The sequence below is a fragment of the Oncorhynchus mykiss genome, chromosome 4, assembly GCF_013265735.2.
Source record: "Oncorhynchus mykiss isolate Arlee chromosome 4, USDA_OmykA_1.1, whole genome shotgun sequence".
Lineage (NCBI taxonomy): Eukaryota > Metazoa > Chordata > Actinopteri > Salmoniformes > Salmonidae > Oncorhynchus > Oncorhynchus mykiss.
In genome coordinates this window covers 6,589,442-6,605,205 of record NC_048568.1, presented here as the reverse complement: position 1 = coordinate 6,605,205, position 15,764 = coordinate 6,589,442, and the positions used below count along the sequence as shown (strand labels likewise).

General features: G+C 44.2%; 1 protein-coding gene and 1 pseudogene across 1 annotated transcript; both read left to right on the top strand.

Moving 5' to 3' along the window:
• The first annotated feature begins 1,839 nt into the window (after positions 1 to 1,839).
• LOC110521034 lies at positions 1,840 to 2,555 on the top strand (annotated as a pseudogene).
• Positions 2,556 to 5,382: 2,827 nt separating this feature from the next.
• Positions 5,383 to 14,942, top strand: LOC110522000 (XK-related protein 5). The gene is made up of 7 exons (XM_021600042.2): positions 5,383 to 5,633; positions 7,110 to 7,293; positions 7,864 to 8,048; positions 8,511 to 8,723; positions 10,149 to 10,318; positions 12,166 to 12,277; positions 12,714 to 14,942. Exons 1-7 carry the CDS (start codon positions 5,507 to 5,509, stop codon positions 13,751 to 13,753), a joined length of 2,031 nt encoding a protein of 676 aa, XP_021455717.1. The 5' UTR covers positions 5,383 to 5,506; the 3' UTR covers positions 13,754 to 14,942.
• Positions 14,943 to 15,764: the final 822 nt, after the last annotated feature.

Here is a 15,764-nt window from a genome sequence, read left to right as displayed (position 1 = left end):
CTGCTAGGGAGACTAAAATGGTCAGAGTTACTTGTAAACTCATTTGTGTCTGGATGCACCGAGCAAGCTAGCCAACTTTAGCCAGTTAGCTTGGGTGCTTGACTGCCGTCGTGAGGTCAGAACGCTCAGATCAACCCTACTCATAGGCTAGAGCATCCAGTGTGAGCTCTGAATTTATGAACAGACAATCTGACAACGCTCTTAATTTATTAACGCCCAGAGCACACTCTGGCACTCCAGAGTGAATTTGTGAACAAACCCCAGGTGTTGTTCATAAAAAAAGTTGAAAGCTATCCCTCATTGATGTCATCTGTTAAATCCACTTCAATTAGTGTAGATGAAGGGGAGGAGACAGGTTAAAGAAGGATTTTTAAGTCTTGAATCGAGACATGGATTGTGTATGTGTGCCATTCAGAGGGTGGATGGGCAAGACAGGATATTTCAGTGCAGTTGAAAGGGGTATGGTAGTAGGCAGTGGTGCAAACTACTTAAGTAAAAAATACTTTGTAGTACTATACTTTATTATTTATATTTTTTTGACAACTTTTACTTCACTACATTCCTAAAGAAATGATGTACTTTTTACTCCATACATTTTCCCTGACACCCCAAAGGAGTTGTTACAGGAAAATGGTCCATTCATGCACTTATCAAGAGGACATCCATGATCATATCTACTGTCTCTGAACTGGTGGACTCACTAAACACACATGCTTCGTTTGTAAATTATGTCTGCATGTTCGAGTGTGCCCTTGGCTATCCATAAATTAGACAAACAAGAAAATTGAGCTCTCTAGTTTGCGTAATATACGGAATTGTAAATTATTCATACTTTTACTTTTGACACTTAAGTATATCTTAGAAATTACATTTACTTTTGATCGTATATTTAAAACCAAATACTTTTAGACTTTAACTCAAGTAGTATTTTACTGGGTGACTTTGACTTGAGTCATTTTCTATTAAAGTATCTTTACTTTTACTGAAGTATGACAGTTGGATACTTTTTCCACCACTGGCAATAGGTGACAACTGTGGGAAGCATTGGTGTCAACATGGGCCAGCATCCCTGTGGAATGCTTTTGACACCTTGTAGAGTCCATGCCCCAACGAATTGAGTCTGTTCTGAGGGGAAAAAGGGGGTGCAACTCAATATTAGGAAGGTGTTCCTAATGTTTTGTACGCTCAGTCGGGCGGTTGCAGATGGGTTATTAGCAATTACAGGTAGGTGTGGGTGAACAAACAGCTGACCCCGCACACCACTAACACACACACCACTAACATGCACACCACTAACACACACACACGCAGGTTGTCTGAAGTCGCTGTAGGTTCACTGTCTGTGTTCCTGTGACATTATCCTCTTTCTTAGGTGTTTGAATAAGTGTATCTTTCTTTCCTGAGTGTTTTCTCAGGGGCATAGCACCCAATGTATTATATCTCTAGATTATATCCCTGGATCTGTGTGATATGGAAGATTATAAACCCAGGTGCGGCCTCCCATTAGGCAAGATTAGGCACTTGAATTTGGGGGCGGAATTTTGACAATTGGCTGCCCGCCCTCCGGCGCCACTGATCAGCTACTTCACAGCAGTTTTGCCAACTAATTTTCAGGGTAAGTTGCAAGAGGCAGGTTGATTTGTTGCTAAAAGTTGCTAAATGACGTTGTGATGTCATTGCGTGATAACGTAAAACTGCATCATTACGTAGAATACACAATAACGTTACTCAAATTGACTGGCCATCTCGGCAAAAAATATGATTTGACATTTGTTCAGGTACAGACTCCCACTCTTTTCTGTACTTCTGGCTGTACAATTTTGATTGAGACATGTTGATATGGCACAGGAGCTCGGCAACAAGGTGCCCTTCTGCCCCATGGTGGGCAGTGAGGTCTACTCTTCTGAGATCAAGAAAACAGAGGTGCTAATGGAGAACTTCAGGAGGGCCATAGGGTTCCGTATTAAGGAGACCAAGGAGGTGTATGAGGGGGAGGTCACAGAGTTGACCCCCTGTGAGACAGAGAACCCCATGGGAAGACCATCAGCCACGTCATCATCGGACTGAATACCGGCAAGGGCACCAAGCAGCTCAAGCTGGACCCCAGTATTTATGAGAGCCTGCAGAAGGAGCGTGTGGAAGCGGGAGACGTCATCTACATTGAAGCAAACAGTGGCGCCGTCAAGAGACAAGGTCGGTGTGACACATTTGCCACAGACTTTGACCTGGAGGCTGAGGAGTACGTGCCGCTGCCTAAGGGGGACGTCCACGAGAAGAATGAGATTATCCAAGACGTCACGCTACACAACCTGGATATTGCCAAATCTAGACCACAGGGAGGTCAAGATATCCTGTCTATGATGGAACAGCTGATGAAGCCCAAGAAGACCGAGATCACAGACAAGCTGCGAGCTGAGATCAACAAGGTGGTAAACCGCTACATTGACCAGGGTGTGGCTGAGCTGGTCCCTGGGGTGCTGTTTGTGGACGAGGTGCGCATGCTAGACATCGAGAGTTTCACCTACCTGAAATTGCTGCTGCCGTGCCCGAGCTGAGCGCCTGCTGCTGACGTTACTCACAGTGCACTTTTGAGCCAGGCACGTGTGTTGTGACTGGGTGTGTGACAGAGAATCGTGTTTGTGTCATTTAGAGGGAAAATGTGTGCATTTTAGCGTTTGAGTCACTTTTTACAAGTTGCTAAAAGTTCCAAATACAATTTTTTAAAGTAGCTACATTTTTTGCTAGGTGCTGTTTAAACAAATGTTGCCAGGGTAGCCTGAAAAGTTGCTAAATCTAGCAACAAAATTGCTAAATTGGCATCACTTCTTCACCGCCCGCGGCACCCCAGCCACCAGCTCATAGCGTTGCTGCAGTTCCCGCCCCCTCCCGCTTCTCCCGAAGTTCACTCGCACTGTCCTTGGTATCTATGGTGATGTGTGTGTTTATATGGGATTATCCAATTGTGAAACATTAATCAAAATGAATCTGCCAATTAAATAATTGTATTTTTTTTTATGTTAATATGTGACGAAGACGATTGGTGACTAAGGCAGTAAGTAGCCTGTAAAGTTAGCTAGCAACTACTAGTGGATATCATTTTAACTAAAAGTAATCTATAGAGATGTGAAACCATTTGCTATCATGTCTAAGAGACAAAAACGACCAGGAAGCGAATATTTAAAAAACAATGGGAAAAGAAGCACAATCTCTAAACCAAAGAAATTCGCTGGTGAAATGTATCAGTGGGCAGCAATGTCCACCAGCTGGTGAGGAGAATGACCAGCCTACGGTGAGGAGAATGACCAGCCTACGATGACCACCCCTGCTCGAAGAGGGCAAACCGGAGGAGTCCGAGCCATGCACTTCCACCGATGATGACAGCTCCCTGGCTGGACAAGAACAGGTGGTCACACCAGGCCTAGCCACACCTCCAAACAATGCCGGAGAAGACCCTACTATCTTGGACCCACACTCAGATTCGTCGCCCGATGACAGTGAAGGTGCTGCTACTAAATCCGAGTCCCAAACAAAAAACATTAAAGAGCCCAGTGAGTGGCCAAAATAAATGAGTGGATCTTTACAGGATATGTTAGTGCAGGCAGGCAGGGCCACGTCAGGATAAGGAGGGGGATTTCACAAGAGATGAGGGGCAACGAAAGTTTTCGGTGGCCCACTACTATAGGAGGATGGCAAGCGGGGAGAGAGTGGAGAGACCAAGGCTAGTCTATTCCAAGCAAAACGATGCAGCATTTTGTTTTTGCTGCAAACTTTTTTTCACACGAGTGCAAATCTGCGCTGGTTAGGGATGGAACCAGGGGATGGGACCAGGGCCTGGAAGAATCAGGACCATGGACAGCTACCGAGAGGACGCATCGCTGACTGCAATGCAGCACCACAGCAGAGGAAAGAGGCCTCTCTCGGTGGAGACGAAATAAATACATTCTGAAACTGATGTTGGACAATAACATTCGATATGTAAATAAACTAAATTGATTAAGACTGGGTCATTGACCTAAAGGTTACATACACTGCTATAGCGAAACGACGCCCGCCATGAATTTATGACAGCAGTTGTTTCCAAAACTCAAATTATCTTACTGTTTTACAGTTCTGCAGTAATATAAAATATATGTTAAATATGTTATATAAACTTGTTCTTTTTATTGTAATTGTAACAATTATGGGGTCGTCCCATGTGTGATAACAGGTGGGATATTATTAATAAAAAACTTCGTTTTCCAACTATAGGTTGCATAGTGATAGCAACAATGTAACTCTCCGATGCAGGGGTTAAAGTGCACCAAAAATGTTTATGGGCATAAACATATAATGACTTAGATAATTGAAGCTTATTTCCTCATCTTCCAAACAAAACGTGTTCAGCCTACCTGTTTGACAGACACAATTATCCTGTCCATAGATGTCGGTATAGCTAAATAATCCAATACTGTCGCATGTACTGATTAAATAACTCCGTGTCTGGGAAGGGCTTGGTGTGTTTGACTAAAACCAGGGCTCGAATTGAGTGAGGGTATCACATATCCTTTTTGCCTTTTTCTTTAACCAAGGGTATCTATTGTTTTGTGTATTTTAAATAAATACATATAACGTATCCAGATTATAGCAAGCGTTCTATAACGATACTTTATGGTAGAAACAAGCTCTAAAATGCCCGCGAAAGACGGGACTCCGATGCATATGGGGATATATTGATTCCTCTCGATGACAATCTGAAGCTAAACCGCAGCCTATAATATTCGAGGAGATAAAAAAATAGACTTTGCTATTCTGTCCCTATTAATTGAGCTTTTCTCTTTCTGAAAATATAATATGTTTGTTTAAACCCAGGCAGCTTTTAGGGAAGCACTTCTGTTGTTGGGTTATACAACATTTGTAGCCAGTAGCCAGCATTTGAAGCTTGCAGTTTTCTGCGTCAGTAGAGCCTCTGTCTGGGTGGAAAGGTAACTTTTGAAAGTGCCATGCTTAGATTCATAAGGATGTCTAAGATGTAATTATTTTTGCCAGGCCTGGGGCGGCAGAACGTCCAGGACATTGGTGATTTTAACAATGTAATTAGATTGAAAATATTAGGCTATATTATTGACATTGAACTGATTATATAGCCTACTTACCAGATGTGCTAAAATTGTGTTTAATTTGTAGCATAGGCCTATTAATTGGGCTGCTATTATGTTCTGTTCCTCCGACTTTTGGCTGAAATGTTTGTCTCGCCTAGGGCGGCAGAACGTCCAGGGCCGGCCCTGTATAAATCAGGATAGCCACCAGATGAAAAGGTGTAACGTCTCAACTTCAATGTGACAAGTTTAAACAACACTTAGTTTACCGTGTAGTGCACTGCCTCTTTAAAAACTGCAGTGACGTCAAATATTTTTAACGGGAGCCAGCCCGGAGGACGAGTACTGGTAGGTAACGGGATCCACCAAGGGAGAAGGATGACAATAATAATGTCCCCGGCTGGTTCCCGCGGCGCCCAAGTCTCCGTATCATGATAAACACTGGGCCTGTCGCCCATATGATGCCCGTGGCGGCCCGGAGTGGGTCCTGGATTGCATGGAGCCAGGCTATCCTTTTTGGTGTTTCGGGGCTGGTGATACTGGCTGAAAGGACCGCGCGTAAGTGGATACCAAACGCTACAGTAGCCTAGCCACAGTAGCCTCTGCCTCATTCACAGCATGTTCAGTCATGCATTGGACTGCGTTAGTGACCTTCAATTAGTTATATGCAATGGTAGAGCTCTTGTTTTTCCGGGGAAATGTGTTATTATGGACTTCATGGAATGCGTATTTAGCTAGCTAACGTTACACGTCTAGTACAGTTCAGCATCACTTGGCTAACATTAGGCTAGTAACGTTAGCCACATTAGCTAGCTAGCTACTGTATGTGCACACGTTAATGTGAATGTGGCCCGGTAACATTGTACGAATACCACCGACCTTTCTGTTTCATTCTCTATACGTGTATAGCCAGTTTCATTGCGGTGTTGTAAGTTGAAGGCTAGCCTTTATTTCTACCGAGATGTTTTTAGTTTTTGTATGCATATCACACGCGGGTCAGTCGAAGGGCACGGAGAGATTAGGTCTCCTCCGCACCGTTATCCGGGAAAGGGGCGCCGTGCATCCTTGTGTAGAGTAAGCAGATCAATGACAAGGTCGTCACTAGTTACCACAGCCACAAAGTCACAAACCCCTCCCATTTCTACAATTGCTCTTCTAAAAATGTAATTTTCACCCTGACCTTGACCCTAACCCAATCACACTGCTAAACGTATTCCTAACCTTACATTAAGACCAAAAAGCACATTTTTGCTTCCATACATTTTTACGATAGACAATTTTGACCTTGTGACTTTGGAAACCCAATGGACAAGTAGCACAAGTCAGAGAGCCCCAGCGAAGGCAACGGACTGCACGCGAAGCAACTTTGGCCTCCACACAGATGGCTTTCACCTGATAAAACTACCGTGCCTTCAATATGTAACTCATATTTATTTTCGGGGGAATTTAATATCTTATGCTCGTCTATAATGGTTCTGTACTTTGTCATGTATTTGTACATGTTATGTTGACCCCAGGAAGAGGAGCTGCTGCATGTACAGTAGCTAATGTGGATCCAAATAAACTAGCCTGAGAGCCTCTCTAGGGCCCCACCAACAGAGACAGTCAGTCCTGATGGATAAGACAGAAATAATCCAGATCTAGCCATCAAGCGCTCTTCTCTCCCCTTGCCAAGTGTGTGGCCAAGAGGCATACACATAAATAGCATTTCATTAACAATGATCAATACATTTGATATGGCTTCGACATGTCTGTTTTTGTTGTGAAATAAAGGCGGGGATTGTTTCCAAATATACCATTCATTCATTTATCCAGCCATCCACTCACTAAGTCACTCACCTCACTTGTTCATTTATGTAGCTTGCATTGTGTGCAATGGAATGTATCACCATTCACTCCCACCATAGACTGTACAGAATGTAACCAATATATTCTGTATGTAGGTAAATAGACCTTGTAGTACACTGATACTTTATTACATTGATATAAATGTATAATATCTATTTCTTCCCTCTGTGTGTGTGATCTATAAAGTGATCTATTGTGTAGGATTCTACCTATGGAATGAAGAAACGCAGTGGGCGGGGATGACCCTCGCCTTCCTGTTGCCGGGGATACTGGTCCAGGTGTTGAGTCTCAGGTGGTACCGTGACGACGGGGAAGACCACTATTGGTTCCTGACCCTCACACATGTGCTGCAACTGGGCATCTTCCAAAGGTGAGCCCACCTGAACAATCGCTACACCTGGGTATGTTCAATAGGCACAAAATGTAAGAAAACTGATTTAAATGTGGAGGTTACTAGTTGAACTTGACCGATTAGAAATGTCCGTTTTTGTTTTCTGTTGCAAAATGCTTTTGAACGTTTTGTTACAGTGCCTTAAAAAACAGGACCCTATCAACAGAACGATCTGCCTCAGAATTATAAATTGACGGAGAAGTTGCTTTCAGCTCAGAATATTTCAAAGTAACAATCATTTTGAAACCAGCCACTGATTTACTTAGTTGGATAAATAAGATCTCCTGTCCTATCTGCCCTCTAGTACTATACTGTAAGTGATGGGCATTAGAGGTTACCTTGAGAGGTTTACGTCATTAAACCTACAATTTTTGCATTTTATGTGTAGATCATCTTTAGAATTCTACATATCTAAATTGCAGACACACAATCCCACCAACACACATCATCATCCACATCCACTATACATAACCAACTACCTTCTAGCGCTGCCCCCATTGCACCAGCTCTGTATTACAGCCATTGCTCTTTGTCTCCCCCATCTGGCAGGTTGTGGGACTGCATGATATCCGTATGGGACATGCAGGGTAGTGCGGGGGAGCTCGGGGCGGCTGTGATGCAGCAGGCCGATGTGTCCGCCCTCCGCCTGTTGGAGGCCCTGGTCCTCACCCTCCCTCAGACACTGCTGCAGACCTACGTCTTAGCTGTCACTGACGTGGAACTCCACTCCCCAGGTAAGACACTAGATCAGTTTAGCCTTTTATATCACCATGAATAAGATTACATGGACAGTGGGGGAGCTGATCCTAGATCAGCACTCTGAGAAGCATACGGCCCCAGATCTAGGGTTGAGTTGGATTGGGAGTTAAGAAAAAGCTGTCTGTAACCTGTGGTGAGGTACTATTGTAGCTTATACTAGCCCTGTCCTGAATAATTACTCATAACATTTTCCATGCATATGTCTGTGATGATGTAATAATGTTGGGTAAATATATTTTCATATCCTAAAGAGCTGGGACCCTTTGAGAAGGCTGTTACAGCCAGTCACTTAAACAACAGGTTCTATTACTATACATGCCATTTTCTTAGTAAATACCTTGTCATTTGTATACCCAAAAATGTCTGTATACCTTAAAACATGTCTTAAATTTCTCTCTCTCTCCCCCACTCCCTTACCCACCCATCCCTCTCCACAGTAGCGGTGTGCGCAGGCCTGTGCCTGCTGTCACTGTCCTGGGCGCTGGTGCTGTTCAGCCGGGCATGCTGCCTGATCCGCCCGGGCCACCTGGCCATGCCCCCGGCCGCCCTGCTGTGCCAGCTGCTGTGGAGGGCGGGCATGCTGGGCGCCCGCGTGGCAAGCCTCATGTCCTTCGCCCGCTACTTCCACTGGTGGACCTGCGGAGTGGCAGGTGAGAGAGAGAAAGGGAGAGCGAAAGAGAGCGAGGTGGGAGGGAGACAAAGAGAACGAGGGAGGGAGGGTAGAAAATTATTTAAGCGGGATCATTTTTCTATTTGTTTTTGAATTTTAATACCCCTTGAAGTATAAAAAAAAAGAAAAATGTGAATAAAAAAATATTTTTGGCCTTACTACTATTAGCCCATACAAATGCATTTAATAACATATTCACTACATGGAACAGATAGTCCCCCCCAAAAATCAAATGGAAGTTTGTTCCGAAGTGTCTATCCCATATCTGAGAGATATAAGAAAGATTAGTCTCCATATACTGTATACTTCCATTCATTTTGTCAACTAGTACTGAGGGACCTTCAGAGAAGTCTTGTGAGGTCCGTGGGCTCCTAGAGCAAAACAACCAACATCCTGAGAGTCTCACCTTTCTACAGAGAGGTCATATTAGTGTGTAGCCCAAACTGCTCGGACGCTACAGACAGAAGTTGGCAGATTGGCTGAACCGACTTCAGACGAGACCCAAGACGCTTGTGGGGGTCGTCGAGCAAAACAGAGAACACCGTCGTGTTTGTGAGAGTCTCATCTCATTGTAGTTTGTATTCCATACCGTTCGGACGCTACAGAGGACTTTGTGAGCAGACAGATTTTCAGGATGTCTCATGGTTTGACAACACCGCTCTGTCACCTTTCACCACAGATGTAGAAGTGTTACAAAAGCCGATGCGGTGGATTGAGACGCAGCCAATGTTAAAAAAAACAGATAGCTTAAACTGGCAGATTTGTATAGAGATTTTTGTATTATGCTAATTAGACTTCTGCCCAGGAAAAGGGAGTTATTCCATTCCTCCCACCAGACTCCCGAGACCTCGTCCCCACAGGAGGCCTTTTGCCTTTTGGTAGGCCATCATTTAAAAAAATAATTTGTTCTTAACTGACTTGCCTAGTTAGTCATGATGGTGAAAACTGGTTGCCAAGGAACAAGCTTTGAAGGACAACATGTGTTGCATTAAGAAGATAGATGCCTTTTATTGATTTTACTTAATATATATATATTTATTTCTAATTTAACCCGAGGCTTTGTAAATTTGGTATAATGCACGTAGAGGTCAATTGTAGGTCAAATGAGTTTATTAAGTCAGTTGATTATAATTTACCATTTTGATTGGCTGTGCTGTCAGATGATTGTAAAGGATCTGGAATCTGCATTGATGCATTATTTACTACAACCAAGTTCCCTGAGTAAACACAACAAAATAACACCGGTCCACTCTCTCTCTCTGCACATCCTTTTTAAAATCTCCATTTGTTTGTGGCCACGCACCACACCCTAATTGGGATAATAAAAAAAATATATCTTAATCATATCAGAATCAACTTTAACCAGTAATCTCAACTAGCTATCTATTTTTACGCTGACCTCCAGGTTTCCACTGGCTCACGGCGTCCTTCTGGCTGGTCGCCCAGCAACCGGAAATCTGCACCGGACCCTGGCGCTGGCGCCTGTTCAACGTCGCGCTGGGATTGGTCCACATCTTCCTCTTCCTCAACGTCAAAGACGGACCCTCGCGCTTTCGCATGGCCGGCTTCTACGTGGTACGTACGTACGAGACAGAGAGACACAGAGACTGCAGCACCCGGCCTCACCCTACTAGAATCTGAAGTCAAGTGTCTACTGTTGGCTGATGATCTGGTGCTTCTGTCCCTCACCAAGGAGGGCCTACAGCAGCACCTAGATCTTCTGCACAGATTCCGTCAGACCTGGGCTCTGACAGTAAATCGCAGTAAGACCAAAATAATGGTCCAAAGAAAGGTCCAGTTGCCAGGACCACAAATACAAATTCCATCTACACACTGTTGCCTTATAGCACACAAAAATAACTATACATACCTCGGCCTAAAAATCACTGTCACAGGTAACTTCCACAAAGCTGTGAACAATCTGAGAGACGAGGCAAGAAAGTCCTATGCCATCAAAAGGAACATAAAATTCAACATACCAATTAGGATCTGGCTAAAAATACTTGAATCGGTTATAGAACCCATTGCCCTTTATGGTTGTGAGTTCTATGGTCTGCTCACCAACCAAGAATTCACAAAATGGGACAAACACCAAATTGAGACTCTGCATACAGAACTCTGTGTACAACATAAAACACCAAATAATTAATGCAGAGCAGAATTAGTCCGATACCCGCTAATTATCAAAATCCAGAAAAGAGACTCTAAATTGTAAATCCATCTAAAGGGAAGCGATTCCCAAACCTTCCATAACAAAGCCATCAACAAACAGAGAGATGAACCTGGAGAAGAGTCCCCTAAGCAAGTTGGTCCTGGGGCTCTGTTCACAAACACAAACAGACCCCACAGAGCCCCAGGACAGCAACACAATTAGACCCAACCAAATCATGAGAAAACAAAAAGATAATCACTTGACACATTGGAAAGAATTAACAAAAAAACAAAGCAAACTAGAATGCTATTTGGCCCTAAACAGAGAGTACACAGTGGCAGAATACCTGACCACTGTGACTGACCCAAACTTAAGGAAAGCTTTGACTATGTACAGACTCAGTGAGCACAGCCTTGCTATTGAGAAAGGCCGCCGTAGACAGACCTGTCTCTTAAGAGAAGACAGGCTATGTGCACACTGCCCACAAAATGAGGTGGAAACTGAGCTGCCATTCCATTTCACTTTTGTTAATGATCTATTCCACTTGCTTTTGCAATATAAACATATGTTTTCCATGCCAATAAATCCCTTGGACTTTAATTGGAGAGAGAGAGACTGCAGCACCTGGCCTCACCCTACTAGAATCTGAAGTCAAGTGTCTACTGTTTGCTGATGATCTGGTGCTTCTGTCCCCCACCAAGGAGGGCCTACAGCAGCACCTAGATCTTCTGCACAGATTCTGTCAGACCTGGGCCCTGACAGTAAATCTCAGTAAGACAAAAATAATGGTGTTCCAAAAAAGGTTCAGTTGCCAGGAAGAAAGAATTCAGTAGAGGAGAAATTCTGTATGCTGCAACTGAATTGCCCTTTGGAGACAATACTGTTTAATTTAATTATATTCATTCAGATTTTTGTGCATGTTCCGATTCAGTTCCGTTTCAATTTCCTGCTTCTAAGTGGTACATATGATGAATAGGAGGACGAGGACTGCCATTCAGGGACAATAAAGATCTATCGAATTGAATTGAGTTCTGTTTGAATCTCCTGCTGCTTGGTGTCATTCGTTGTCTTATGCGTTCACCCCTGTGTCTTTGTGACGAGTTGTATGTTTTGTATTTTTTGGGGGGCCTATTATTTCACTCATGTTCATATGGGCGCACACACAGCTGCAGATGCACACACACACACGCTTTCTGTCCTTGCATTCCATTGTCCCGTCTTAGTCCTGTCATGACTTCTCCTGACCTCCCTCTGACCTCTTCTCCCATAGGCCATGCTACTGGAGAACACCACCCTACTAGTGGCAGCGTCTGACTTCCTCAGTGAGAAATCATGGGATAGCATGACCCTCCCCATCGCTGTGCTGAGCAGCTTCCTGCTTGGTGAGTCACTCTTTGGATTCTCCCCCTTATGTAGCATTTAGTTTAAGCCCCTGTTATGCCTGATGCCTGTGCACAGAACAAAGAGGATGTTAAAAACCTATTGTGTTAAAAGAAAACAAGTACTTCTAAAATTCATATTTACATTTCATTTAATGCAAATGTTTGATACATTAGAAACCTACAATATGACATATTTAGTCATGTTCGTGGCTGTAAGGGATACATTGTCTATCTATCTAAGGCACCATGTCAAGCTTTAGACACAAGCAACTGAACCCCATAAGGAACTTTCAATCCCATCACCCTAACCCTTAGCCTTAACCTTTAATGAATACTATACTTTGTTCAGTATTGTACGTCACTGTCCATTCAAATACTCTGCATCACACAGAGCGTGTTTCTAAGTCTCCCCCTCGCTTATCTCTCCCTACTCCAGGCGCCACCTCTCTAGTCCTGTACTACCGCTTCCTCCACCCCAAGTCCACTGAGATCGCCACAGGCCATGGCCTTGGCCACCGCAACCACCACATGGGCTCCACCTGCCTGGAGGGCCTAGAGCAGGGCGAGTCTTCCTACTCCCTAGGGGGTGGGGGAGGTGACAAGAGCCTCCCCCAGGCCGCACCCTCCTCCCTGCACAATCACGGTAGCTTCTCCCTCTCTGGCGTGGCCGGCTCCCTCCTGGAGCATCCTGGGAGTTGTGGTCCCAGGCTGGGTAACTCGTGCCTCTGCCGCCACCACCACTGGCTCCTGATTCGCTTGGCACTAAAAACGAGTGACATAGGAAAGATCAACCGGGCCTATGGCTCCGGTGGCGTGGTGGCCAACTTGGACGAGGACGATTACTGTTGTAACTCGGAGGCCACGGGTACAGGTGGCGGCAGGACTACCACGGCGTGTGGGGGAAACTACGACGGGGTCTCCGGGGCCTCGGTGTCCGAATCGCAGGGGACGAAGCGGGGCCTAGCACCCCTCTCGGACTGCAAGGAGGAGTTCCAGAGCGCCAGCGATGAGCCCATATCCGCCGAGACGCCAGGCGAGGAGGAGAGCGAGGACAGCCTGGAGGACATGCAGAGCCCACTGGAGTCGCCGGTGTCTGACTCCTTAAAGCGCAGCTCGCCCGAGGGCAAATCGGTGTTCGGGGACAGCCCCGAGCCATACTTCTGCCCCAGCACCACCCTGTCCAGCTCCACACTGTACTTCAGTGCTGACCCCCAGTCCCCCAGCAGCACCAGCAACCCCCGCCTGGACCGGGCCAGCCCCCCCATGGGCATGGCAGGCCTCGGCTCCATCCCCAGCGACCCCGCCCTGCACAGGGACGTCAGGGGACTGCAGATGGGTCAGATGGGGCCTCGCTACACCTCCACACCCAAACTGGACTATGGGGTACAGGGGGACGCGCCGCCCAGCATCCCTCATCTGAGTGGTCCCAGGAGGCAGCTGATACTGTCACGGCGAGACCAGGACGATGGATTTTAAGAACAAGGGAGGGAAAAAGAGAGGGAGGAGAAAAAAAAGAGATGGTGGAAAGAGATTGAAAAGTCAATGGAGAGGAAGCATAATCAAACACAAGCCCAGCTCAAAGCTAGCTCATTTGAAGCACAAGTATCTTAAGTAATATACATTTCCTATAAAGCTGTCCGTTACCATTTCTTACTGATTGTTCCGAGTACCAAGTACTTTCTATTGAGGATTTCATATTCCGCCAAGTACCGGTACTTACTTTTTACATCAGTAACTTTAACCCAGTTCAATCAACTCTACCTCCTAATCAACCAAATATAATACAATAAACAAATAATACCACATAAAAACCTATTTAAATGCTTCTAAAAAATAATTCTAAGAAGTGGTGACATGATCTCGGCTAAAGTGAAGATACCAAGCTGACATATTGCAGTGAGTATCTGAACTTTGTTTTGGCTGGCATTTACAGATACCGTATCGGCCAGATACTGAGTACCATCATTGATAGTATCAGTGCACCTCTAATTTCCTGTTGTGTTTTTGTTATTCCTTTGAAAAGATACTCACTCCCCATACCCCCAAAATGAACACATTGAACAGGTCAAGGGTTCAGTAGGAACCAACCGTAAGCAAACGACCAAAACGGGGAAGGACTAAACTGAACTTGTCCTTTGCAAAATGTTTAGCTATCATTTGCTACGGTGTGCTGTGCACTAATGACTACACCCCAGGTGAACGTACACACTCATTTGCTGACACTGCTTAGGACAGACAGGGCTTCATAGTCAACTCGACAAAACTGTTTGATGGTGAAATCAGACAGTTGTCCCACATTTATATGTCCCATTTTGCCTTTTGCGAAGTTGTTCATATTAACACATGTATTTATTGAGCTAATTAATTAATATTTTTAAGATACATTGTTGCAAAGCTATAATTTTTTTTTTAAATTCTTTGTCTTAAAGACATGTTGAACATGTTAACTTGCTAAATGCAGTTTTTCCAATTGAGAAACTCTAAAATATGTTGTATTGTACTGTCTCAGGCTCGTGGTTGTGTTTTAAACAGTTTTCACACCTCATGTGAAGGTAAGTGGAAGAATAAGGGATATCCAAGACATATTTTGTGACAATGTTTTGCTGTGCTCATTTTTTCATCTCTTATAAGGGATCATTGTATTGTTGATTAAATGCTCTATAAATGACCCAGGGTAAGATACAGTGTCTTCAGAAAGCATTCACACTCCTTCACTTTTTCCACATTGTTGTTACAGCCGGAATTTAATATTGATTACATTGAGATGTTTTTGGGCACTGGTCTACACACAGTACCCCATAATGTCAAAGTGGAATTATGTTTTTAAAATGTTTACAAATGATTTAAAAATGAAAAGCAGAAATGTCTTGAGTCATTAAGTATTCAACCCCTTTGTTTTTTATGTTTTTATTTAACCTTTATTTACCTAGGCAAGTCAGTTAAGAACACATTCTTATTTACAATGACTGCCTACCCCCGCCAAACCCTTCCCTAACTCTGACGACGCGGGGCTAATTGTGCGCTGCCCTGTGGGACTCCCGATCACGGCCTGGTTGCGATACAGCCGGATTCAAACCAAGGTCTGTAGTGACGCCTTGCAGTACCTTAGACTGCTACGCCACTTGTTATGGCAAGCTTGAATAAGTTCAGGTGTAAAGAAATGTCCTAACAATTATGGACTCGCTGTGTGTTTAACATGATGTTTAAATGAATACCTAATCTCTGTACCCCACACATATAATTATCTGTAAGGTCCCCTCAGTCGAGCAGTGTATTTGAAACAGATTCAACCACAAAGACCAGGGAGGTTTTCCAATGACTTGCAAAGAAGGGCACCTATTGGTAGATAGGTTTAAAAAAAGAAGAAAAGAAAAAAAAGCAGACATTGAATATCTTTTTCAGCATAGTGAAGTTATCAATTATACTTTGGATGGTGTATCAATACACCCAGTCACTAACTCAGTTGCCAGAGAGGAAGAAAACCGCT

What these genes read in the sequence shown, in the direction of transcription:
- LOC110522000 (XM_021600042.2), top strand. Translation starts at nt 5,507, where the DNA reads ATGATAAACACTGGGCCTGTCGCCCATATGATGCCCGTGGCGGCCCGG. An exon ending in GTGGACCTGCGGAGTGGCAG is followed by an intron (nt 8,724 to 10,148) that starts GTGAGAGAGAGA and finishes GCTGACCTCCAG; the next exon opens with GTTTCCACTGGCTCACGGCG. An exon ending in GCTGAGCAGCTTCCTGCTTG is followed by an intron (nt 12,278 to 12,713) that starts GTGAGTCACTCT and finishes TCCCTACTCCAG; the next exon opens with GCGCCACCTCTCTAGTCCTG.